Genomic DNA, 27,233 nt, shown 5'->3' on the forward strand with positions numbered 1-27,233 from the left:
CATAAAGAACTAGCTATAAGGGAGTAGATAAACTACAGTGGAAAGAGCTTTGAAAAGGCGTGTCTTTAGATTTTTACAGAATGTCAGGAGATTTGCCCTTAGAGATTCAGGGATCTGGTTCCATTGTCTGGACCAGGCAGGACCGGGTTTGTTTAATTTATAACACAATAAATGCCAGAGCCCCAAGTTTTGTTCAGAAGCCCGCGGCCAGCGTTATCGAAGACCAAACCTGTGTAGCCTTGATTCCACCTCTTAGTTCTTTAATCCACCCCCAGATGGTGGATTATCTAATCTTGCAGGGTTTTTTTCATCCCTGCATAGCCATTATTTTTCTGTCTTCCTCTACTTCCTTATTTCCCCTCGTTGTGTTTTTCTCTCTTGATCTGGATCAAAGTTTGCCGAGGAAACAGAGGAACGAACCAGTTCCCAAAAAGGAAGTGTCTCGGTCTGTTTTGATCCTAATAAAATATTTGTTTCCATCGGACTTTAGAAATGCAAAAGAGAGCGATACATTTGTGCTTTGCTACCTGCTGATGTATTTGTTGAAATATTTGCACAGCTCACCTTTTCTTGTGGGTTAGAAAAGCATCCTACAGCCTTTCCCTTCACACTCATCAAAAGATTGTCATATAGTTCACATTATAAAATCCTCTCACGTTACTGTCAGAGAAAAAAAAGCTTCATAGCAAAAGAAATAGCAGCATTTTTGAGAAGATAGAGCTTGACATATTGACCTCTATGACGAGAGAAAATTGAAAGGCTTCTTGAGTGCTCTTTCAACTTCAACAAGTTTGCTATGGAGAGGCTACAGCACACTACTTCCCGCGCCTATCTGCCTGTGGGACCTGCTTACAACCACTGGCTCAAATTAAGCAATGTGCTTGAACTCATAAGAGTTTCAGCTTTCTTTGAAATTGAATGAGGTCATCACTAATCCATATGTGCTGTCCCTAAAATATGCATTGCCACCATCTATACACACAAATACACTCCCTTTTATATATATATATTAGGCATTGAATGTAGACATGTAAGAAGATCTCCAGGTCATCTGTTTCATTTGTATGTATGGAAAGGCGTTCAATATAATCTATGCGTTGCTTCTACTTCTCAGCATATCAGGGAAAGGTACGGCCCGAATTCCCATCTGGTGTGGAGGTGCTCATTATCAGGGGGAAACACGCTGGGATTTGGAAGAGTGTAGGTGCTGAAAAAGAATACTCTCTCTGCCACCCTATCCCATGGTACAGGCTATTAGGACCGAAATCAGCCGCGGGCCGTGGAGGGAGTTACGGTGGGGCAGGGAGGCGGGGAGGGGGAGGGGCAGGGTGGAGGGACCTAAACACTGGCATATGGATTATTGCAGGTAAGTACACAATTTAATTATTAAAACGAAATTCGTAGCGCGCACAGCATCGCACAATGCGATGCTGTGCGCGCTACGAATTTCGTTTTAATAATTAAATTGTGTACTTACCTGCAATAATCCATATGCCAGTGTTTAGGTCCCTCCACCCTGCCCCTCCCCCTCCCCGCCTCCCTGCCCCACCGTAACTCCCTCCACGGCCCGCGGCTGACCGAAATTGGACTGACCGCATGGAGCTATTTAGCATCTGCGGAAACCTTAACATTTTTGGCAAGGATAGATAGTGATGACTGCCTCAAACATCCACACCTTGTAAAAAGGAAATTCTAAATAGTGATTTAAAGTGGGCAAGATCCGCCAGGAAAATAATCTAAGAAAGAAATTAGAATTGCAAGGGCATTTGACAAAACTAGCAAACATTAGTAAAGTTCCGATAGATGGCAAAACAGATGGCTAGGAAAGATAACCTCAGATATTTAAGGAATAAAACATCTTTAACCCCTTTGCTGAATGCGTGGCTCGAGGATGAAACATTCCCCTTGCTTGAAAACCTACCAAATGTATGCTTAAGAAGGTGTCTTCTAAAATTCAGATGTGGGTTAATTAGGTTTTATCTTCTCAAACACAACGCTGCCTTTTAGATAAGGATAGAATTTGTAAATGCGGACTTACTATGATAGGGGATTCAGTACATGTTTTAGTAGATTGTTTGTGGTTTTTAGCCCAGTGGGCGATGCTATTGAGGCCAATGTTACACAAATATGGCATTATAGAAAGGTAGCAAGCAATTAATGAATTTTTTAACATGCTGCATTTGAATGTAGCTTGTGCTTTAGGGCGATTTTTACCAATGGTAAATGAAGTTTTAGTGGAGAATCTAGGGGCCCATTATGATATTAGGCGATCGCCAAATGTCCTTCGTTCACCCCTCGCCATATTAGTATGGTGGGGGGCACTGCGGTGGAAGGGAAGACCATCCGCCACTTTTCTGCAGGTCGGATTACCGGCCGGGCGGAAAAGGTACTCAATATGGTGGTGGTGCCTTGCAGGCACCGCCATCCATATTAGGATGCATGCCTTTCTATGGTGGAGACTCCGCCATGGAAAGGCATGCCGGAAATTTCTGCGGGGGCCCATTGCGGGCCCCCGGGATGTGGCGGGTGTGGGTGGCTGCACTAGGGGGTAACCATGGTACCCCCCATCATTGCCATGCACAAGATGGCAGGCACAGCGCGGTGCCTTTCACGTTGTGCATGGCAATGCATAACATGGGCATTAACATTGCGGATGGTGCTGCTTACAGTACCACCCGCCGTAATTTTAATGTCGAGGATGCATCCACCAGTGTGGCGGGCGCATCCTAATTTGCATGGCGGGACCGCAGCAACTTCAGCGGTTGGTCCAGTGCTCCATTTGTCCACCCGCCATCGTAATAGGCCCCTTAGTATTTTAGAGCATATACTGAATTTTACTCATTATGAATTTTGTTGGATTTTAATTGAAGAGCTTTTATAATGTATGAACATGGATACGAGGTGTTTGTATTGCACAAATGTTTCAAAGACCGAGGTCTAAATAAACGTATGTTTTGGTACTGACTGACAGCAGGACTTGTCTTAACAATTTTTCGATTTCTATGATGAAGAGCTTCTGAGTGAAGTCATAACTCTGCTGTAATTTCAAAACAGTCTTAGGCCCTTATTATGAGTTTGGGCCAGTGGTGGCAGTCTATGGACCGCCAGACTGGCTGTCCGCCCGCCCGTCGCATTAGGACTGTGGCAGCGGTCTGAGGCCCCTAATATGCTGGTGGTGCCGCTATGACATCGCCAAGCATATTAACCCCTTCCACGCTGATGACGAGCTGGGCTCGTCATGAGGTAGCCTCCTGCTACGCTGATGACGAGCCCAGCTCGTCATGTAACGCGGCTTTTTGAAAAAAGCCGCGCAGCGCATAAATAGCCGCCGCACGCATGCGGTTAAGAGTTTCCTCACTGCCACACTTTTCATGGCAGTGCAACTGCCATGAAAAGTGTGGCAGTGAGGAACCAAAGGGGGCCCTACAGGACCCACTTTTGTCTCTGCGCCATGGGGTGTATGCAGGGGGGCACATGTCTTGCCCACCTGTGTGTATGCACCCCCAGTTCCTGCAGGGTATGGACTTAACAGTCCCTGCCCTGCAGGAACTGCCTTTGATGCTCCCATTGCAGTACCTTTTTTAAAGGCAGTGCAGTGGCACCGCCAAAGAACCATCCTCCAGCGTAACAAGCATTTGCATTGCAATAGGTCTCGCATTTACGCGAGTTTAAGCTATTGGCATTGTAAATGACAATGCCTTTTATTTATGTTTTAAAAACGAAAACAAAAATAAAAGGCATTGTTATTTGCAATGTCAATAGCTCAAACTCGCGTAAATGCGAGACCTATTGCATTGCAAAAGCTTGTTAGATTAGTGAGTAGAAAAGCTCCCTTTTGGCCTGCGTGGCAAATGAATTAAATAAACAAGCACTGCCGCTAAAGTGAAAGGGGACCACACTACAAATAAAAAAAAGAATAGTGCTTACCGACTTATGAAGGAGACCGTGTAACGCCACAAGTAAAGGATCTAGTCCTCATAAGAGGTAGCAAATGGCGACAGAGCAGTAACAAGGAGGGACTAACAATCCTCATTATCAATCCAAAGCCAGCATTTACCAAGGACAATGACACCAGCCAATCAAAAATATGGGCGGAGAGAAGGCGAGGCTTCCACAGCATACTCGACTACTGCATGCCTCGCAGAGGGAGCATTGCTTGCGCGCTGCCGCTAGGCTCGACCTAAAGATAAGTTGTACTCTGGCGGGTGGCCTTGAACGGCTGTGGGTGTCTTGGAGCGATGCAGCAGTGTGGTGGCCCCACTCTGAGACTGCCAAAGTCATAATAATGCCCTTAGTTTGCTGACACATCTTAAAGTGGTATGTTCATATGCTTACTAAACATTTATTACTAGAGCAAGGTCCCAGTGATCTCAAAAACGAAATGTCAAACAATTACTTTTTTTCTTTAGGTGCCTGCAAGGTGTTGTCAGGTGTGTTTTTCACAAATAAATTGACAAAGTTATTGTTGAGGGTTGGCATCCAGTAGAGGATGGGGAGCAAATATTTGCTGGTATAGAAATTAAGCTGTGACATGGTCTTTACCTATTACCGAAATATCATGCGAACTCCAGGTGGTTTCTGATGTTAATGGAATCACTCAGCGTATTCATAAGTCAAGACCTATACTGAATGTTCATATTCCCTTGCGCTTCAGGTTGTAGCAGTTCACAGTTTCGATGTGGGAACGGGCGCTGTATTCCTGCGAGCTGGAGATGCGATGGAACTAGTGACTGCTCGGACAACACGGATGAAGCTGGCTGTCGTAAGTCAAAGGCAGTGATACTTATTCAAGTGATCCAAATAGTTTTCTACCTTTGAAGCAACACTTCTACTAATGACCTAGAAAATACCTATACTTTACAACAACATGAACAGACACTGAGTATGTGGTAGAGACCTTTTCATGTTAGGTTTGACAGATGGCTAACAGCCTCTCAATGCCCCTGTGCATATTAGGAAAAGAAACATAATTGAAAGGCTTACAATCTGTTTTTCTGATTGAAGTGGCTCCTCAGGAGGTCCTTAAGTGTATGTTTAATGTGTTGTGTTTAAGTTGGTGAATCATGGTAGAGGTAGCAATTGTCATTTCCCAATGGAGCTGCCATATTTCTTTGTTTCAAACCTAAATTACCTTGAACATCTTTGTATCACTGTCTTTACTAACAAATGGAGCGGTCAAGTCCAAGTTCCAGTGTTTGCATTCTGCCTGGAGCCTGCCTTCCTTCTGTGGATATGTATTCAAACTGCTGGGCTGCTTAGTGGTGGCTAGAGGTTAATCTCTGCAAAGGCAATAATCCAATTCACTAACTGTAGCAACCACTTTCTACATCCAGAGAGGCAGATCACAATAAATAACACATGTATCACTGTACATTTTTCAGGCATTGCACAAAATGGAACAGTAATGGTGAAGTCAGAGTTTGCACTAGGAATAGTTCAGATGGGCAGGGGCTAGTCTATTTACTCACAGAACCATTTGGTAGAAGTGCCTAGTAGTGAGCCTGGACATGACTTTGATGGGTAAGGAGCAGAAAAAGTTGATTTTGTGGGATAGTTCCTATGAGTAAACTATATCACAAGGGAAAAGAAAACACAGAAAATAGTTTCTAGTGGCCCTACAGCTAGTGACATGCTTGATTCCAAGAATTCTCAGAATTCTATTTTAAAGTGTAACCCACAAAATACAAAGGCGACCATGCCTACTTTTACATCTTTATACTTACTTTTTACAGAAGGAGCAAAAGGAATGATTTGCTATGAGGAAGAGGGATACTATTTTCAACTATTGTGTCATTTGACCATCAGAATGCCCTGGCTTGTTTTACTCTTCCAATAGATTAAATTCAGAGAGAAATTAATTCATTTTTGATAAATAGATTGACCTTTACTGGGACTTAATGCAGCATCATTTGTTATCATGTGTTGTTCTATTGATAATTAGGAGGATACAAAATACACCACCATCAATTAGCTGGCTCTCCGGCAATTCACTGACAATCAACTCCCCTTTTTTTTAAATTCAGTGCTTGAGTGCTTAAATTGACATTCCGATGGTGATTCATAATTGGTGAGCAGTTATAAAGGCAATGGCATTTATGCTTTGTCTGACATTCTCCATGGTCTCAAAACTTGCTACAGTGTCTGACGCCAGATAATGATGATACACATTTTTGCAATTTCGACACTGTGTGATCCTTTTTTTGTACTGAGCACTTGTGAAGTGAAAAAAAATATTGTTTTAAATTCTATGTATTATAATACAAGAAAATCTATCTACCTATATACAACATGGCAGCCCTTGCTTTTGTTTAGATATGATTTATCTTATAATTGTATTTGTTTCATTTCAGTAACTGTCATTAGGGTTAATGTAATGCACCCTTTTAGATCACTCAAAACATTTGAAAATATTATCCTGCAACTAAAACATTGTTGATGTCCCATTAGATTGCCTCGTTCTCACTGAGACATGGAGGCCAGGATGCTGCTACTGCTTTACTTATTAGATCAATAGCAATTTTAAATTCAACATCTTGCTGATAGAATTCATTCTCGAAGAGAGAAGTGGCATCTTGTACTTCATAAACTTTGGATGAAACAATGTCCCTCATCCTGCCGGGTATTGGAACCTTCAATGAATCTGTATTAGGGTTACATCTGTCTGATCACAACACCTTTTTGGTAAGAAATGATGAGTGCAGGATAAAGTGTGCTGCTGCCAAAAGAGACACCACAGGGCATGGCCAGGCGGAGAACGCAAACTAGTGTTGGCAATAAAGTCAGACCCGCCCTTCGGTGTGGGGGAGCGGGGGAGGAGCTGGTGGGAATCCCTGCTGCTGCTCTTGTTACAGGGGGCTGATATTGCCGCACTTCTGCAAAACTGGCCCACAGTATCAGAAACGGCCCCCACCACTCCAATACCGGCCCCCACACTTCCGGGCCCACTGTGAAAACATCCGGTGTCCACTACGGCCAGTACGGCCCTGCCACATTTCTCTGTCACTAGGTTTGGACTGAGTGGAATTCTAAAAGTTTCCTGAAAGATCAGGACACTCTAGTGTGTACCGGTCTCACATGCCTTAGTCACCGGTACTCAAGTACTCATTGTGCATTTAGGGAGGAAAAGATAGGCCTGTTATTCCCAGAAGCTCCCCTGGGGATAGAAACTTTGTCCCAACTGTGTTGATTGGAGCCATGAAGTTCAAGAATGCACGGGCTCTGAAAGGACTATACATATACACTGGAGCTCAGTGACAATGTATACCAACACAGACCCACGTGCGCTGATACCTGAACGAGTTTGCATACTGCAGGTTTCTTTAAGGCTAAAACTAAGTATGATGCTGTCTGAAGTTTTGCTGACCTGACAGTCCTGAGCCAGCACAAGGAGTTCAGGGACTCCAACACAGAATGCAGCAAAGAATCCCTGAGATCAGGGAAGGGGCGGGTATTGTTTACATTTGTGTTTTTCTTCATCTTTGCGGTTTCTCCCTGCTTGCCCTTTTCTAGCACTGCTGGTCTTCACCTGGGGTGCTTCGAGCACAGGGCCGTCACCAGCATACAAGGCCTGGAAGCCAGAAGAACCACAGCCAAGCTTCTGGCTTAATGTACCCAGCCTTCCGGTGTAGTGTTCTGGCACTCAGTTGGCTTTTGTGCGATCAGGATGATCAAGATAGATCAAATAGGTCCTGTGTGATTCCTGGTGTGTACCTTTGTGTCAGGGAAGCTTTCTATGCCCCTCACCAGTACCTGAAGGTACCATGATTGAAAAAAAAAGTCACCCTCCTATCCCTAGGGCATGAGATATTCACTTTTTAATACACTGGCAGACCCTGACACTAAAGTACAAGTTAGGCGTGTATTGCCTGTTCCACAACTGCCAATAGTAGACTCTGAGAACTTTGACTTTGCTGCTTAGTATCCTTTTCCTTTCTTACCATGCGGGTTTTCACAATATTTCTGGAGTTTGTGACTTTGAGTGGTGTTTAGAGAGTTGCTGTCATTTGGGTGGAAAATCTTGCTCTTCCATGGCCACTTTGTTCTACAAACAGCTCAGTGTTCACTGATTGTCAAAAATGCATATTGTGTGCTGCTGGGTGGCAAGTAGTGCAACAACATTGACTTGTGTCATTTTGTTGCTTATCCGATGTGCGTGCTTTTCATCATTGGCCAACATTTTCACAGTGGGTACAGGTATATAGTTTGGGATATTCTCTGTTGCATCAGCCTCATGTTCATTGCCTCTGTGATCATTGTGTTGTGCTTTACCTGGACTAAACATTCACAAAAATCCCTTTGAGCTAGGCCTTTACTCCTCAACCAAGCATATTTTGGGATTCTTGTTTGAGAGCATTAAGTAGTGCTACTGCATGAGAGGGCATAAGGGGGCTGTCGCTATAACCTAATACATTCATTACATGATAAAACATTAAAGAGAGGAACAATGGAGGATACAGATAGTGAGCAGTAATGGAGGAGCAAAGTGGGCAAAGATAATACAACTGGAAGGTAACCGAGATTCAGAAATGTAGTTGTGGTATGAGATTAGAGTCAGGCAAAAAGTGGAAGAGGTGAATTGTTATGTGCTTATTGAAGGTAATGCAGGTGTGTTTAGCTCAGGTGCCAGGCATTTGTTGCTTCAGAAAAGAGATTATGTTATAACATTGTAGATAGCTAAGCTTGTTGCTAGGAATGTTGCCTCTATGATGTACCATTAGAGCCTTACTGTCATCATCTAGAACCATGAGACGTCATGGTGCTGGCTTTGATCTTAAGGATTATCCTGTAGGAAGGTTTGGATAATTTCCACTAGGATTCATTCCTACCAGTATTGCGAACTTCTTTTATGCCTTTGTGAGATTATATATTTTTGTTGATTGCATTAATTTCCTTCTAACGGTTAACATTGGTTATTTCCTTTAATAATTGTTGTGTTTATTGAGTTTAATAATTGTTGGCATTTGTATCCTATAATAAGTTGTTCTGCAATTGATTTTAAAGCATATTTCTTTGATTTATTTTCATTTTGGATCTCCAGTTGTTGTATTTAAAGCAGATTGTTTCCATTGTTATAGGGATAGTCTTGTTCTAGTTTCCACCCTTTAGTTTTCCCAACACTTAGTTTTATTAAAGAAAAAAACCCCACAATATGCAATTTAGGGGGAAGATGTGTTATAACCTTGCAGGTATCTAAGCTTGTTTGTTGGGAATGTTGTCTCTATGATGTAACCTTAGAGCCTTGCAGTCAAAATCTAGAACCCTGAGACGTCGTGGTGCTGGCCTTGATAGTTGGCTTTAAGAGAAGACGAAGACAGGCTGTGCTGTTGTGTGGGTGCAAGAAAGAAGTCTTGAGGGATAATTACCGGAGTACCTCTTTCTCAGTAGATTACTTCTTAGTTAAGGGATGTTCTGTACTGACAGGTACAGTCAGGTAGGCTATTGACACCAGTTTTCTGCTGTAGATCGAGTATCCCATGCCCTGAATAAAGGAGAACATGTTCCATCTTAGCTTTGAGATTGCTGGCCAGTCCAAGCGACTACAGAACTGGGGGCTGCAGAGAAAAATCTGAGAGTAGGCAATCAGGGTTGACTCAACTGTGCTCCAATGCTTTGGGGCCTACACACTCAGTAAACTGCTTTATATCTATTACTCATTTGGAAGAAGCTCTGCTATTTGCATGAGGTATGGTGTACAAGGGGGGCACAGCTTCTTTAAGTATCTTGTACACTTCTTACAGAGCGCGTTAAACATGATGTGGATGGCAGTAGTGAATAGAGTACAATTGTGGCATGACCACAAATCTGGTCAGTTTTACTTAGTTGCTTCTCCACATCAGTAACATGATCTTGCTGGGTATGGCTACTTGGGATTTGGTTGCTTAGACTAATGCATTCTTTTTTTGGGGGAAAGATAATGTCCGGATCACAAATTACACTCTGTTTCAAATTTCCTACAAGGCTGGAGTTGTGCCTAGAGATGGGGCACACATAAATAAAACTGCCTTAATCAATAGCACAGTAGATGTATGTTGGCATCATTAAGTCTCACAAAATCCCTCTGACCTAAATGACCGGTTAGTCCATTGATACTCAAAGTACGGCCCTGGGGCTGCCTGCGGCCGTCCTGACCTTCAGATGCGGCCCCTGAATTAAAAGCAGCACTGAGCTACTGTTTACTTTAGAGAATCCTAACATTCAAAAAGATGTTAAATTAATGGGGAAGCTTTCATTACAAGCCAACTGAAGTACAGGAAAATAATCTAATAAAGCTCCACTCCCATCCTGCTAGCCTCAATGTGACTCTCGCGCTCACCACAGACCATACTTTGTGACCCAATTGAAAATGTTTGTGAGTATCTACAGGTTAGTCCATGCTGTTCTCTAATGTTAACTTGGCTTCAGGCAACACTGATGGTCACTGGGAATCACCTCAAAATTACATACACTGTCTCAGCTTGTTAATGCAAAGCTGAGACCACTGGTATCTGAGGATGCATGTAGGTTCAACACAATCAGGTCAGCTAGTGTGTACGGGTGTGTGGAAGATATTAAACTCTAGAGTTTTTCCACATTCATTAGTTTGAAACTTAATTCTAGGACATGGAAGTTATTGTGTTGCTCCACATATTCCTGAAAGGGTCTTGTGGCTGCCACCCACTTCCAAATGCTAGGCAATCAGTGGCAGCAACTTATTTTTGTCTTAAAAACACTCATTAATGTGTAATAATGTTCTGAAAATGCATAAGGGTGCTGACCTGTTATACACTGTCTTGGCAGGTACCAATTCAGGGGCCTATTTACAAGCCCCTTGTGCTGCCGGTGAATCAATTTTTGTGACGCACTGGGGGTGCATTTTGCTGCCCCATATGTACAAGGACACGTAAAGGCACCCTGCGTGACAAAAAAAGTAGGCGGAAACCATGCCAAGAATGCCGGGTCTAACAAGTCGACATTAGTGTTGTGTGCCGCCGCCGACGTTTCACACTTGTGAATATGTGAAGTTCATTTCAGGAAAGTAAGGATATCCTGGATGATTGTACTACGGAGATTCAAAGGGTAGCATCAAGGCTTTCTGACTTCTAAGGGCTGCCTGCTCTGCTATTGACAAATGCAGCTCACACCTAGGCCTGCCTGCCCTTTGCTACCTTACACTGTTTGGAGCCAAATCCAGGAAAGGGTGGGGGGGTGGGGGTGAGACAAACGGGGCATCCCCAGCCACAGGCTAGCACTGGGAATAAAAGTGGCACCTTCAGAACCTCTCATCAGAACACTCCTAGACCTGCAAAATATTCAGAAGAAGGATTGCTCTGCTGTCTGAAGAAGTAAGATGACTGGACCTGCTTACCATGACCCAAGGCTCCAAAGAACAAGTGTCTGACCTATTTGAGCTACAGGGACACACCAAGCTTCCGAAGGCCTCCTTGCAACTGCTTAGTTGACAGGCCCAAACTGGACCTGCCTGGACCTGCTTGAGCCCTGCTACTGGCCTCTGCAGTTGTCAGTCCTGATCCCCAAGACACTTGACTGGCATCAGAGTACATTACTCGTAAACTCAAGTTGAAAATCCAGAAAGTTTGAGTTCCTTGCAACTGTGAAGTGGACTTTTTGTAATGAAGCAAGGATGTAGTGATGCTCTAAATGCTTTATTCCAAATAAGGAAGGAACATATGGAAACAGACGAGCACCAGGCAGCACGGCTTCCACTCCAGGACACTGACACCAACTGATGCCCTGGATTGGAATCCGTAAGAGACTAAGGAATGTTCTATGCCACGCTCAGCCCACGAGCACTTAAAGGGAACACAATACAAATACAGTAAAATGAAGGATAATAGGAATGTGCTACACCACACGTTTCAAGCCAAAACAATGATTTTCCGAGACACCCACCTCCTCAAATTTCCAATATTGAATTGCTCTTCGTGTCATCTCTGAGACCCAGTGCCAGGGGTGACAGGCCATGTTGACCACCAACGTGAACCTCCAGCAACAACTCTTCGTGCCAAACAGTGCCCGTCTGAGACACCTGACATGTTCCTGCGAGGACCCTGTCAATGGCAACCACCATCTGCAGCTCCTTCTGCAGACTTGGGCATGAGAAGGGAACAGCGGCGTCCAACACAGGTAAACGCAGTCGGGGCGAAGTCAACAGACGACGGAATAGGTATCATTAAATAAATAATACATATGCCGTTGTCTGTCGGCTTCCCACCGGCCATGCCCTGCTCCGCCTCACCTCGCTTACTTGTGCCGGCCCCCGCTGGAAGGTAAAACTTTTAAGGTGACGAACTTGGACTTTGTACCTGACCCATGCCCGAACTTATGAGTTCACCCTAGTGACCGGATGAGTATGAGTGGCACTTTGTGCTTTTTGGTGCAATTCTCAACTGAAACTTAAAACAATCATAACTCCATTTCTATTGGATGGTTGACATTTTGATGTCATTGTATTTATTAAAATGAGATCTATTGTTTTAAATTGATTTAGGATTTTTCTCGAGTTGTGTTTTCACTTTATTACTGTTTGAGTCCTGCATAAAGAACAGGTTATTAGTGACTTTTGTGGGTCATCTTGACCAAGATGATGTTTATTAATTGAGTCACGTTTCCACCCCTCTCAACTAATAACCAGATTTCTTTTATCTGCTCCTTATCATTCTTGTATTATTCTTTTGTTTTGCTTCTGTAATTTTTATCATTTTATCATGCATTGGAAAATTTGTCATGAAATGAAAATGGCATATAAATCAACAATGCAATCGTATTGCAGTGGAGTTCTTTAAAGAAAACCAATATACATTTTCTTTAAGAGGGGCACAACCAGTGCTTCCGTCCTCGTTTTTTATTTGAAATAAGTTTCAATGGGAATGTGTAGTCATATATGTAACTTTAAGAGAACAAATGATACAAAATAACTTTGCCAGTTATCCCTATTTTACCAATTTCTCAATTTAACATTTCGAATGGCACTTGTATATAAGCAAGAAATATTGTATGGTGATATTGGGTCTGACAAATGAAGTAAACAGGAGAGATAGTTCGAATAATGAAAGAAACAGGCAGTGGCTAGACCTACTGACATCCAGGGCAGACCCTAAGTTTCCCGCCCGGTGCAGGTAAGAGCTTGTTCCCTTGGCGGTTAGGGGGGTCCTGGCGGGTGATGGACAACTTGTTCTCAGGGGACGGGTGGTGGTGGCAGTCGACAGACATGACTTGCCCACCTCCACCGCCTCCAAAAACAGTGCCCCTCCCCCAGCAACGCCACTGGAAACAAGTCTGCTTTGGTGTTGAAAGCATCATTTTAATTTATTTTTAATTTAATTTTTTTCTGTAGCTCCATCTACCTGCGAAGCAAATGAATTTCGGTGTTCGAGTGACGGAGACTGCATCCCTCGATCATGGGTTTGTGACGGTGAAGAAGATTGTGACGATGGATCTGATGAACGTCAGCAGTGCTGTAAGTCATTTGTGGGGCTACTTTTTGCCAGACCCTCTTCTTCAACAGGAACACATATTTCTGGCATTTTCGGCTTCATACTTGGCTGTTACATAAAGACAGCATCACTGTAGACATCTCTATAAAACGTCGATCTGTTTCCCATTCACTGCACTACTTCAATTGTTACAATTTAACATATTTTAAAAATGTGTATTTTACCATAGTGAATAATCTGATATAATATTTAGGATACCATATAAGAAGGCCTAAGTCAATCAGAAAATAGAAATTGTTGGTGGCAGCGAATCATTTAATGTTATTGATTAGGCATATGTACGCTGAAGTTTGTTGGGTTGAGAATAAGATTGAATGAAAATGGAAGCTAGTGCTACAGCTTAGTGGAGGTCGGTTTTTAAAGGTCGGTTTTTAGAGGTTTTCTAAAGAGAAAGCAAGCATAAGGCATACTGTTGTGTTTTCAACTTCTCCAACTCCTGCCTCTTCCCAGCATAAAAGCATTGGTCTTGGCCAGATTTTTAAACCGGCTGGGCTACTGAAACGTATATGCATCTTATATATTCTACTATCAGGCTTATAGAAAACTACTTGACAGGAAGACACAGACTTTAGTGTTTAGGATCACATGCCAGCTGCCCAGGCAGAATCGTATCAAGGCACATATCATACATAAAAGCCGTAAGAAAAGTATCACTCTACAGAGCTTATTTGGAGGCTGACCTGCGTCTAGGAAACATAATACAGCATTACTTCATAAACATGATTAATGTAAAAAATATAGACAAGTGCATGAATCTCATTTTGTGAGTAGTAGCATTATTTTTAGAGTTTGGTAAACACAGTTTTCTGCCAAAAACATGGAGGAGTTCCATATCTGGAAAATGTGCAGTTCCTGCACTTCTGAAGGTGGAGTCCACACTGGCTCCACCAACGCAAACCTTTGATCAGTGGTCTGAATGACATTGATCCTTCGGTCAATAGATGTCAGACAATCAACTCTAGTAAGGACGGTTGCGCCAATATTGCCTTGTTCGGTACTGGCAGCGCACACCTGGCGGTCCAGAACAGCAAATAGGATTAATGATTCCAACCACTGGAAAAAAACGCACAACACATCAGGGTCATTCATGTTTTGTATTTCAACAGCAAACTTCTACTTCCGGCTTTTGAAAAACAAAATGCTGATGTGCTGTTGCATTGAAGTTGGTGCCTGCACAGAAAAGCTTCTATGCCTTTAGTGGAAGAGCCTTGGCAGCACCTCTGAGGAATGCACTGAGCTCTCTGCCTGTTTGGTGGAAATCTGTAAATATGTCAAGCTACACTCCATCATGACGGCAGAGTAAATCCCTCCATTGACTTGGAAGAACAGAGTACAGCCCGCCATACTTTCATTAAATATATTATTTTCTTGTATTTCCATTGGCCACACATCTTTACATTTCTAACTGCTCAAAGTTCTCAGTATCCTTCCATGAGCCATTACCAGTCCACTGTAGCTTCCTCCACCCATTGTACCTGCCAGTGCTGCAAATGACATTACTAACATAACTACTGACAATCACACTCCTAAAGGAAGAGAGGAGTTGGCCTAACGACTAGGGCGGCCGACCTCGAATCTGGGGCACTGGTTCGAGTCTCGGCAATGATGCTAAACATCCCTTGATTCTGGGCAAATCACTTAATCTCCCCGTGCCTAACAAAAAGGAATGTATCCTCATGTAATGCAACTGGTGCTATGTAAAGCGCTCTGATACCCGATTCTAGTCAAGTTCACACTATATAAACCTCTGTAAATAAATAAATATAGGTGTAACAATTCAACTATTCCAGGCCTCCAAAGCTACACAAATGGCTTGGGAAGCAGGTATTCATTATTTTTGATGTATGGTGAATTAATAAACAACTGTTGTTGTGCTCATCTTTATATCAGGCATTTAATGTCACCAAGTGGCAGACTGTCAGAGAGTAGATGGCCTAACGGCTAGGGCGGGCGACCTCGAATCTGGGGAACTGGGTTTGATTATCAGCAACGACGCTGAACATCCTGTGATTCTGGGCAAATCACTTAATCTCCCCGTGCCTAACAAAAAGGAATGTATCCTCATGTAATGCAACTGGTGCTATGTAAAGCGCTCTGATACCCGATACCTTCAGGTCAAATTCGCACTTTATAAAACTCCGTAAATAAATAAATAAACAGTTCTCACCACCGGAAACCATTGGCTCAAATTAAGCACTGAGCAATACACCACTATAGAATATCACATTAATTCAGAAAGAAATATTCAGACCTCTGCAGCAGTTTGCTACTCGATCATGCAGAGCAGTCAACAGGCTCTAAGGTATAACCATCAATGTACAACAACAACTTGCAATGCTGCAACAAAAGCTTATTTTCTGGACACAAGGAATTGTGTCAACACACTGCAGTTTGCAGTGCCTGGTACCCACTTCCGTAATTGCCTCTCTGATAACTGAGGACCTAGCAGAGGAGATTATTTTGAGTCACATACACAGTAAGGCGCTAGGAATTTGAGGAGGTGTGGACCGGCTCTGAATCCGTCAGCTGATTCTTGAAGGATACACTTTGAAAAAAGATGAAGGCACTCAAAACTTGGCACCGACTATTTTGCCCAGTGGGGCTCACCCGGCGAAGCTGATTATTAATTTGAAAAGGACCACCGTTGACCTGGCAGCCATTGTGCCGCACGAGCCAAGGTCTCATGGACTCCACAGGCAGTGCTTTGATGTGGCAAAGACCTAGTGAATTTAATCTCCCAATGAAATGAATGACGGCGAGGGAAATTGCAATCTGAATTACACCCGTAATGTGCTCAATCTTTCCTTCACGCTTTACTCCTTTATCGTTACCATGCATTCTTAGGTACTCGTTATGTTCCTCATGTTATCCGGTTGTGCTCACTCTGTAAAGTGCTCTGACACCTTCGGGTCATGTTCGCGCTATATAAAACTCCTCAAATAAATAAATAAATAAGTAAATAAATAACTAAATCAATAAATACATCTTGGAGTGTTCCTTTACCAGACTCCACTTTCTTTAGAGAAAGGTATTGGTGTTTTTCTTGTGTCCTGTAAATCTCATCAACAATATCCACACCACCCTAGAGCAGGATTCACAGCTAAGACCTTCAGGCCAAATACCAGGTAGAGCAATATATGAATCATTTATAAATAAATAAATAAATAAATAAATGTATGATTCTATTTTATTTATTGTTTTTGTACAGTGCTAACACTGGTCGGGACCATTTCAAAACACCTATAAAAGTCATGGTATGCCTTAAATGACCGCCACACTCTGGGTCTTTATGGACACTTACTCCAGTCCTAAACCATTTATCTACGAATCATTGAGTTTAGGCGGGTTAGTCCAATTAGTTCAGTGGAAGCAAAACAAGGCTAACAAGACTACCAACACCCAGAATGCATTAGGCTATCCCACTGCAGACTAGGACTGGAAACAATATCCGTACTGAACTGGAGGGGTGTGGTCACCTTTGGTATGCCCAGAACTCAAAGTGGTGGCTTTTTCATAAAGAAAAAATGCTAACAATGTGGAAATATTTAACTAGAAATAAATGGGAAGTGGCCCAAGATACACTTTAGAAGATGAACAAATGAGCCTCTAGAAAAAAGATGTGTAATATGTGAATGTTTTGGTTTGTCCAGAAACTTTACAAAGAATCTTAGTGAAGAAGTGGCAGTACCTTGGCTACGCTCCATAGCCAGCTGCTGATCCACTTGTAACCCTCAGGTTCTTCTCTCTGAGATGTTTGGGGCTCATCTGGAAGAAAGTAACTGCCTTTTCCTTCCTTGTCTAGGATAAGAATATTTCAGTTCAGGAGCAGTGCTTTCAAAGCGTCCCTTCTAGTTTATAAATTTTTTAATTAACGATATACATTGATTGGTACATACCACAATTCTGCTGTGTCACAACGCTAAGGGAGGTGAACGGATCATGCAAGGAATGTAACACATGATAGTGTCATCAGGTGAAGAGGGATTACTTCCTATGACGTGTTGCAACGCTAGAGACCATGTGGGTATGGAGCAGCGAGGATCAGGGATTGAGCGCCAATTTTCCAGGGGCCTTGTCCATTGAAGGACTAAATGCTTTTGTGCTTTAAAGTGTCAAGGAATACTATACAATGACCCCAGGCAGCATCTATTCAACTTGATTCTGGCTAATCCCTGGCACATAGTCATGAGCCATGTGTTGAGAAATGGGCCATGCTTGACAACATGCGAGATGCTGAGTGAAAGTCAGACCTCAAACTTTGCATTTTGGGGTGTCTCTGCACCTCCAAAGAGTAGCAACATTGAATAGCTTAATAGAAGTATTTCCTCCATAGTAATGGGATTAGGGGTACGTCCCAGTTCAGTTCACCATATCAGCTGCCGATATCATTGTCTATGCCTCAGTCTACCAATATAAATAGCTTTGCAAGCACCGAGTGACGTATTAAGTGAATCCTGCATCCGACAGAAATAGGTTTTGTAAGGTATGACATGAAAACATCACAATGACCCCCACGAGTTGTGGTTGGGGAGAGGAGGTCTGATCTGATCAGAGGAAGAACTGCAAGGGCAAGGTAGGCAGAGTGTGGTGGTAATTAAGCAGCAGAAAAAACGCACCCTTCTGCCTGACCATGGAGAGGAGTTCTCTCTAATATGTATCATCACATTCTATATCTGGAAGCACACGTATGCCTGTAGTATTGAACAAACTTTGGCCTATCGACATGATTTGCCCAGTTTTTATCCAACACTTTCTATTTTCAATTTTGATAACACCAAGTTGGTCCGTTGTTCTTTGTCACAACCAAACAGGGGGTGTAGCACCTTGATTTGCTGTGCGACACAGAGAGTGGCTTGAGAGGTTGGAAGCCGTGTGCAGTCTCTTGGTGGTAGATGTCACAGTTGATCAAGTGAGGAGGAGTGTAGGCCCTCTGCAGGCGTATCATGACTAAGGGATTCTTCTAGGAGGATTAGCAAATGATGCCTGATGGGGTCATCTAAATTTGTAGCACTTAGGGGGCTCAGCAGGGTGGCTACTTGCCCTCACCATATGATTCTATCCATGGTAATTTGAACGAAGAATGATCAAGGCGTAAAGAAAAAGAGGCTAACATCTATAAAACATAATGGCTCCTAATACTATTGTCATCATACCTAATCAGGAGACCCACCACCCCTTCCTTCACCTTTGAAATCCAGAATGTGTCAAATTAACAAAAAATGTAACCATGTGTTGTATATTTTACAGCGGCGGGGACCTGTTCAAGTCAGCAAATCACCTGCTCCGATGGAGTGTGCGTACCGCAGAGTTACCGCTGTGATCGCGTCAGGGACTGCTCCGATGGAGCTGACGAAAGGGGCTGCCGTGAGTTTCTCTTTTATACGTTAACACCAGCTTTGATTTCACCCTCTGCTTTCTTTGGCATTTTAATCAATTTGTAAGATTAAGGGGCTCGTTGACAGACATCAATGGTCACAATATGCTTCTTGTTATCAGCATTTCGCTGCAGATTCTTTCGCGGATTAGCGCTGATGTCCTCCTGATGGAGTTATATGATTGTGGTGAAGCCTTACTGGCCTCATTGTGCTGCAGAGGGATATTCATTCCTACATTTGAAGCATTCAAAATTTGTGAAACTAAAGATATCAGAAAACCTCAAGTAAAAATGCTTCAGCAGTACTTAGTTGTGAAACACAGTGGGTGTGATTCACAATAAATGAGTAAATCTTCGCCAGGAGGTTTACAACCTTGCATGTGTGTAGACTTACTCCTTTTATGAATTCACAAAGGTTTTCCAGGGTATGCCTCCAAACTTGCAACTGTTGCGGCATATTTTTGTGAATATGCAATTGCAGCCATGCGGAAGCATTTCTGCAGGCACAATTGTACATAGTTCACAATTATTCATGCGACAATGGCCCCCACACAATAACCAATGTTGTAGGTGCTCTATTTCCCTTCCTTCCAGGAAAGAAATTGACTCCTGTTTTTTGCAGGAGTAAATCTCCAAGCAATTCCATAGTGGGAATGGGTCAAATATTATATGGTAATACTCACAAACATTCCAATTAATGGTTATTCCCAGACTTTCCATGGAAAACCACACCCTGGAATGCACACTCCTTACTAAATTGAGTGGAATTTACTCACACACAATATTACTTAATTATGAAGTAATATTGCACATGAGTAAATGGATTTATGTGTCTAGGTCACCTTACCTTGAATATCTGACTCTCTTAAATTGAGTCATTTGCTTATCTAAGTGGGCATACACCTGCAAATGACTTTGTGAGTCAGTCCATCTAGGTCTGCTTTTTGATATAATTTAGATTCAAAATACTGGAGACTCCGGGGTAAATATGTCTGCCTACTTCTAAAGTTAAATGAAAGATTATTTGAAAACAGGAGTTTTTCATTTATGGTATATTTAAATAGAAAAATGATAGCAGGCACATATCGATGAAATACTTTACTTTTATAGTTTCATATCAACAAAGGATGATGTCGGAAAGGTGTCACAGAGAGTTCGGGTCTTAGGGCCTCATTTAGAGTATGGCGGATAAGATACTCCATCACAAACGTACCAGATATTCCATCTGCCGTTTGCACTTGGAATATTGTGGAGAAGATATCCCTTCGCGTTTGTTGCGAAGTATTCTATCCATCACACTCTAAATTAATGGATGAATGAATAAATGAATGAATGAATGAATGAATAAATGGGCATTTGTAAAGTGCTCTGCTACTCCACGGAGTGTCCCGGCCCTTAAATTAGGCCCTTACTGTTGATATCTGTGTATGACTTTCAGGTGCACCGAAGAGTAACACCCAAAGCTTATTTATGTTAGTACTGGAAACTTTATTTCCATGACTGCTTTTACTCAATGGCAGCCATATAAAGGCCTGGCCTCGTGGTTCTTCTGCTTGCTTCTGCGGATACATCTGACAGGGGTTTGCTCAGCAGGGATCCTTCTCTATTTTGCCAAATTTGGTGAATCCAAATTTCCAATGCGCAGTTAATGAAGAAGCTCTTCACACAGCGTTGACGGAGGAGTTTTCCACATTTAAGCCAAAGTGGCACCTCACCAGGGCCGGAATCGCTACCGGGCGTTTTGGAATTCTGCCGAGCTGGGGGCTGATTTCACTGCGGTGGGGGCTGATTTTGTTCATGGAGACCTGCGTGTACTTCGAAATAATTAAAGTAAAACGAATTTCGCCCAGTACACGCAGGTCCCCATCAAGGAAATCATCCCCCAGCTCAGAAGCATTCCATAATGCCCAGTAGCCAGTCCGGCCCTTCACCTCACCACTTAGAAGATTTTCTAAAATGTCCATCCATTTTTGTAACCTGGCTGTCATTATGAACATCCTTTTTCTTGGTTGGCTTAACTCAATGTGGCAAATTATATTCAACTTTATTTTGCAATTTAAGTATTAATAATACATTACCAATATTTTTGAATGCTTACAGATAGCATTTTACCATTTTATATAAACATTGGATTGAACTATTTTTTTAACTGGCCATCCTCTTCTGCATCTCCACAGCTGGACCTTCTACGGAATGTTTTATGATCTTCTGGCTGAAATGTGCGAATGTAAGGGTATCACATGATTTCCATGTCCTTTGGGACACCATTTTTCAGTCCAGGGGTTTCCTTTAACTATTTTATGCATTCTGGGAGTTGAAGTCCTGGTACATTTCAACGTAGTAAAGCGGACTAACACACCCTGAAACAAAGATTTGCAAAAGGAAAGCCCGGGACTGGTCCTCGTGTCTCTGAGGACATGGAGTCTCTCCATGTGACCTTGATGATGGGCTGATAAACCCTGATCTCAGACTGCTGCTGCCTCCTTGGGGCCATGATCCATGGAAAACACACAGGCACCCGCCATGAGTGCCAAAGAAACAGACTGGGGTACAGACCACTTTATTTTCATTGCCTTGGTTTCCCAAAATTAGGATCGCTTTAAAAAGTGCAGTTTCCTCTATCACCTCATGGCATGGACTGCAAACGAGTAGAAAAACAAAGAATGGCATTTTAAATGGCTAATATAAAATAACGAGATATGTCTTTAAACACTAATAAATCGTACATTAGAAGCCAGTAACAATACATAACTGGAACTACAATCAGGGACTTAAGCCAAATGATATATGGGCTCGAAATCCGTGCTCTCAGATATGCTTAAGAATAACAGGGGGCATTTACAAGAAAATGCCGGTGCGCAGTGTTATGCCAACTTTGGCAACGCCACGCTCTGACATTTTCAAAATAAAAGTATGCGCTGGATTTAAAAAATACGGTGCACCCCTGCGTTTCCCCTAGAGCAGGCACCCTTGTGCCATGTTGCAAGTGTGCCTGAGCTGCAGGGGCGACTGCTTATGTGCCGGAAGGGACACCTTCCTGCACATAAACAATCAATAACTGCGATTTGCTCATTCCATGTGTGCTGCACAATGCAACACACACGGAAAGAGTAAAAACAAGGAGAAATGTATTATTTCTCCTTGTATTGCCATTCTAAGACCGGGTTTTACCTGGCCTTAGTTTTGGCGCTGCTCCATCCTTGTAAATACGGGGCAGCATCAAAAAGCAATAGGTGGTGCGGCACCACAACCATTGCAACACCCGTTGCCCGCCCCTACGACGCACCAAACTGCAGCGGTAAGGAGCATATTTACAAGGCAACGCCACCGGAGCATCAAAAAAAGTGACGCTCCTGTGGCTTTAAGGCTTGTAAATACGCCCCAACGTGTTTAGAAGTTGCACTTAGAAGGGAATGGCAGGCAACGTGAAGGAGGAAAGAATCAGCTCAGCAGGGGCGGCTCTAGGCTCATGGCGGCCCTGGGCAGGGAGCATAGGTAGGGGGCCCCGGAAGAGGGGGTCCAGGCGGGGTGGCGCGTGGAGGCCAGTGTAGAGGGGGGGGTCAGGGTGTTTGGAAGTGGAACGGAGTCTGAGGCCGCCAAATCCCTGCCAGGGGCCGTCACTCAAATATGTATCCATCCTCAGAGGATTATTATATTACGGATATATATTGGCGTGGTGGCCCCTGGGGTTTGGTGGCCCTGTGCAGGTGCACAGCTTGCACATGCCTAAGGCCGCCCCTGAGCTCAGCTAGCTGTAGCAAGCAGGGCAATGCAGCGTTGGAGGAAGAAAGCATAGCTCAGTGTGCGTGCATGTGGTGTGTGTTTTCGTTTGTAGGTGTGTGGCATGCGTCTAAGCTTGCACGTAGGAGTAGACGTTTGGTGCATGTGTGTGCACGCATGTATTTTTGTGAGCTGGAGTTTTGTTTGTGGAGGGCGCACAGGCGAAATTTGAAACATGCTGCTGGGGTGTATCAGATAGGCATGTGTTGACCAGCTGTCCTCGTGGAGCCCACCCTTTCTCATAGTGTGTTATCCTAACACCAGATCTACTGAAATTATGAGGCAGCGGAGGGCGGAAATATCCAGCAGAGTTCACTAACACAGGTAGCAACTGTATGCCACAAAGAAAGGCAAATTAGAAATAACATTATGCAGTCAAAGGCAAATTATACAGCACATTGTGTTACATTTTGTCCAACCAGTTTGAAATATTAACACATAGTGATAACACACACGTGTTTTTTGTCGGTGGACCAAAATGGAACAATTTGGGTGCTAGTTGTTGCTTGCTTTTGTGACCATTCCCCACTTTCGTAGTAAATAAAAATGCCATCAATGTCTACTTAGTTTGCAAGTGATATGAAATGTGAAGGGCTCTGCTATGGTGTAGCAGCCCTAACACCAACATTAACTGAGGGAATGTATCCACAATATGTTTTTATTTGAGCTGCAAATGTTATTTAACTTAATGTGATATTGTCCAATTTATTCCGAAAACATTATTTTTGTAGTATACCCTGTCTGTGGCCAATTGTCCTGTGCAAATGGAGCGTGTTATAACACAAGCCAGCGCTGTGATGGGAGAACGGACTGCAGAGATCTGTCTGACGAAAGCAACTGCAGTAAGTACACCACATAACGCGCCCATTGCATCTGCTTCTGACGTGGGTGACACTGATTTAACGTTGTTGTGTTTTATCATTTAGCTTATGGCCAGCGCTTTAAATGGGGAAAAATAGTGCAGGTACTAATTTAAATGTGGTGAGTGGGCGGGGCTAGGGGCGGGGCTAAATGCAAGACATGCATAGTTTTTCAGCTTATATACTAATAGCAATACACACGAGAAATGTCTTTTTATAAACACATCAGGTTAATTCCTTATACAAAATGAAAGTCAAACTGTGCTATTTTAACCTTTCCTTATTTTGTCATATTTATCACAAAACCACGCACACACAAGCATACACTCACACAAAAGAATCAGGTGGGGTTAAAGCCCTTTTAGCCTCCCATGGCTTTTCTCATTGTGCTGTAACTGGGCTGCCTCGATTCCTTGCAACACATTATGACAGCAAACACTAAGATATCATGCAAATGAGCCCATACTGAATAGTTCAGCGGGGGCACAGCTCATGGCTTTAAAAGTGATTTCGCTTGACAAAGAGAAAGGTTACTACCACTAGAGGCCAATGGGCCTACCCTCCATGGGTACCGGTACTCTCCTCGGCCATAGAGAAGTGCCGGTACTCAGGGTGATAAAAATAAGAAGTGCCGGTACTCAGTACCGGTGAGTACCGACCCATTTAAAACACTGCTTATGGCTATACCTATTGCTTCAGAAGGGCTGTGTCTGTGTAAGGGCTTCGGTTGCCAGTGCACTCTGGCAAAGAGACTGCATCTTTGTCAGTACAATCAGCGGAGAACAAGTTGCGAGTCTGTTTGCAGTGGCACAAACTCTATTTTCCTAGCCAGGCTATCAAACGTGATCCTCAAAATGCTGTGAACTTTTTCAGCGACTGCCTCACGCGATGAAGCTGCATTTCTATTCGTATCTTAATGTACAATTGACTGTGGCACGCAGGAAGGTGACCACGTGACAACAGGAGCTTACAAAACACATTGGGGCGGAGCTGCGCCAAATTTGGCAGTGCGGCGCTTCGCCATTTTCAAAATGCAGGGATGTGCCGTATTCACAAGAAGACAGCGCAGCCCTGTGTTTCTCCAGCGCAAGGAAAGCTGCCTAGCACCAGCGCAAGCCCACTGCTGCCATGTTGCATGCTGGTGCCATGTTGCAAGGGTGTTGGTGGGGTTAAGCCTCGCAAAGTGGCATAGCGCCACCTTGTAAATATGAAAAATGGTGTTGCACCACTGGAGCGTCAAAAAAGTGATGAACGGGATGTCTTTATGTTACTTTAGTACAGACACTTTTCTACCATGGTCTCTCTAATTTTAGTTTCAAGCACCTGGGTTGTTTGCAACAGTCTCAAATCCCCCACTACTGAGGAAGGATTAGCTTTTGCTTCTTTTACATGTAACATGTTTCAAACGTTCAGCAAGAACCTTCCCTGTGTGTGAGGGCACATCTTTTATAGTCCTGCTGAGACTGTAGGAATGCGCCTTTTGAATGTCGTAGAAAGCACTTCCATAGATTTGCAAATACCCCAGTCCTAAAGCTGTGCTGCAACTCTACCTTTCTTCTCAAGCTCTATGAAACTGACACATAGTTGGAGAATAAAACGTAATTGTTTCATTAGGTTCAGCACCTGCAATACTTTTATAAAAAGAATAGTCACTTTTTTCTAAACTGATCTTCATTGAGATTCGACAAATTTGTAGCTCCTGCCTCAGCTAACAGTGACAAGTAGGGCTAGTTATGATGGTTGGTATGACGAGCTGCACTTTTGTATATTAATACATTCACTTAAAGCGAGATGGTAAGTCTCTCTGACCAATTCTTAAGCGATGCTGATGTGGGTCAGATCTAAAAGTCCAAGACCCTCTACCAGTGGACATTCTCTTCAGGCACCTGCTGTTGTAATATCCTTACCTTTTTGTTCCAGGAGTGTTCTTTCTTTGCAGTCACTCTAGTCTGTAATTCTGCACTTATAATGTAACTTGTACTAATGCAGCGCTCCCATCCTGTTTTGTAGCTCGAAGATGTCTCAGCAACCAGTTTCAGTGCGGCAATGAAGAGTGCATCCCTCGATCCTACATCTGCGACCATGATGATGACTGTGGCGACGGCAGCGACGAGCGAAACTGCAGTACTGTGCTTTTATTTACTTTCTGCTCTAGTTTATCACTTGGGTTGGTTGCTCTCCATGCTCCTTGTACACAGCTGGTACCCAGGAGGCTGCCAATGGAGCAGATCCCTCAGCATGCTAATGCAATGGGCTTGAGCATTATTTAAGAAGTAGACTCCTTGGCGTGTTTGCAGAATTGACCCCTACCGAGAAGGCGTGCACACAGCATTTTCACACTGTTCTTGCAATGGTTATATTTATACGTATTATGCTGCATTGTCCAGCGTCTCTATATATGTGTGTAAGCATGTGTATGTATTTATGTAGCATGACTTTAGTTCAGAGCAATAGAGAACTGTGTATTGAAGCATCAGAGGCCGAGATCTGACATGGGAAGCACGACTCTATGAACGTAGGTATGGGAGGCGTAGGTGTTCCTTAATTGTCCCCGCTACAACTTCGATCGGTGGCTTTATTGGTTGCTTCGATGCTATTTGAGGAGGCGAACTTTCAGATCTGGCCTGAACGAAGGAACAATGGGACATGCTTACTTTGTGTTACGGTTAATCATGTAATGCTTGCCATTACTCATAGGGTAAAGTGTAAAGATTGCTGCAATATTGATCAATAGCTTGCTATTTTGAAGAATTTGTGAAGGAACATTGATATTTCATAGAGCAGAGCTGACTATTTCTTTTACCTTTATAAGTAAACTTTTACCAGGCCAGTAGCTCCAAGACCTGGTTTCTAGATTAAGCCAGCCTTTGAGACATGAAGGCCTGCTTTAAAGTTTGGTAGAGCTGGTACTCTATTGTAAGGTGGACAGACTTAAGTATGTCAGAGAGGGAGCTCCATTGCTGACATACTCCTGTGCTTGACAGAGTGCGGGCAGTTCGAGGTTTACCTATACCACCATCCGCCTGATTTAGAGTGGACAATGTTATGTGTTATTTTTGCTGTTAGTCACTGCCAGGTAATACCTGACAGTTAGGGGCAGCAAAAATATATATATATATAATTTTTCTCACACCATAGGAGGTAAATCCTATGGTGTGTAAGTCATTTTTTATTTTCTTTAAAAGAAAAAACTGCTTTAGGATTTTTTTTACAAATGTAAAAACTTGTTAAATGTTTGAACAGCGGCTGTTATGTTTGACATGCCGTCCCTCAAACTTTTAGCACAGTGACAGGACCCATTGTAATGGCAGTTCCTGCCAATGACTTGAGATGTCTGGCGGGATGGCAGACATCTCTGAATATGAATGGTTTCTCCATCAAGGCAACTGAGTATTTTGCACTGTCGCCCTACTTCTCAATCTAAATCATGCCTAGGCTGTCCTGTTTTCAGTTTCTATTTTTGGTAAATTCTGGTGGGGTTTTTTCAGTGTTTTAAATATCTTAAAAAACTGTTGTTATCAGTGGTTACACATTTTCACGCCACTAAAAACAACAGAAAAAGTGTTTTTCCGGTGTTTATGGAACGTTTTGCTTTTATCATTGTTTGCTTTCTGCACTGAAAGAACATGGTATATAGACAGTGTACGTATAGTGTATATGAGGTCCAAAGAGATTTTTGCAAATTAATCTTATTGTAGTACACCATACAATACTTATTCAGTGAGT

General features: G+C 43.0%; 1 protein-coding gene across 1 annotated transcript in view; it reads left to right on the top strand.

Annotated features, from left to right (window-relative positions):
- Positions 1 to 27,233, top strand: part of LRP2 (LDL receptor related protein 2) — a 342,167-nt gene that overhangs the window by 51,990 nt on the left and 262,944 nt on the right. The window contains exons 2-6 of the mRNA XM_078681616.1: positions 4,655 to 4,762; positions 13,334 to 13,456; positions 18,741 to 18,857; positions 23,379 to 23,489; positions 25,518 to 25,631. Coding sequence (XP_078537742.1) covers positions 4,655 to 4,762; positions 13,334 to 13,456; positions 18,741 to 18,857; positions 23,379 to 23,489; positions 25,518 to 25,631 — 573 coding nt within the window. The remainder of the gene's footprint in view (positions 1 to 4,654; positions 4,763 to 13,333; positions 13,457 to 18,740; positions 18,858 to 23,378; positions 23,490 to 25,517; positions 25,632 to 27,233) is intronic.

Source organism: Lissotriton helveticus, chromosome 3_1 (genome assembly GCF_964261635.1).
Source record: "Lissotriton helveticus chromosome 3_1, aLisHel1.1, whole genome shotgun sequence".
Taxonomy (NCBI): Eukaryota; Metazoa; Chordata; class Amphibia; order Caudata; family Salamandridae; genus Lissotriton; species Lissotriton helveticus.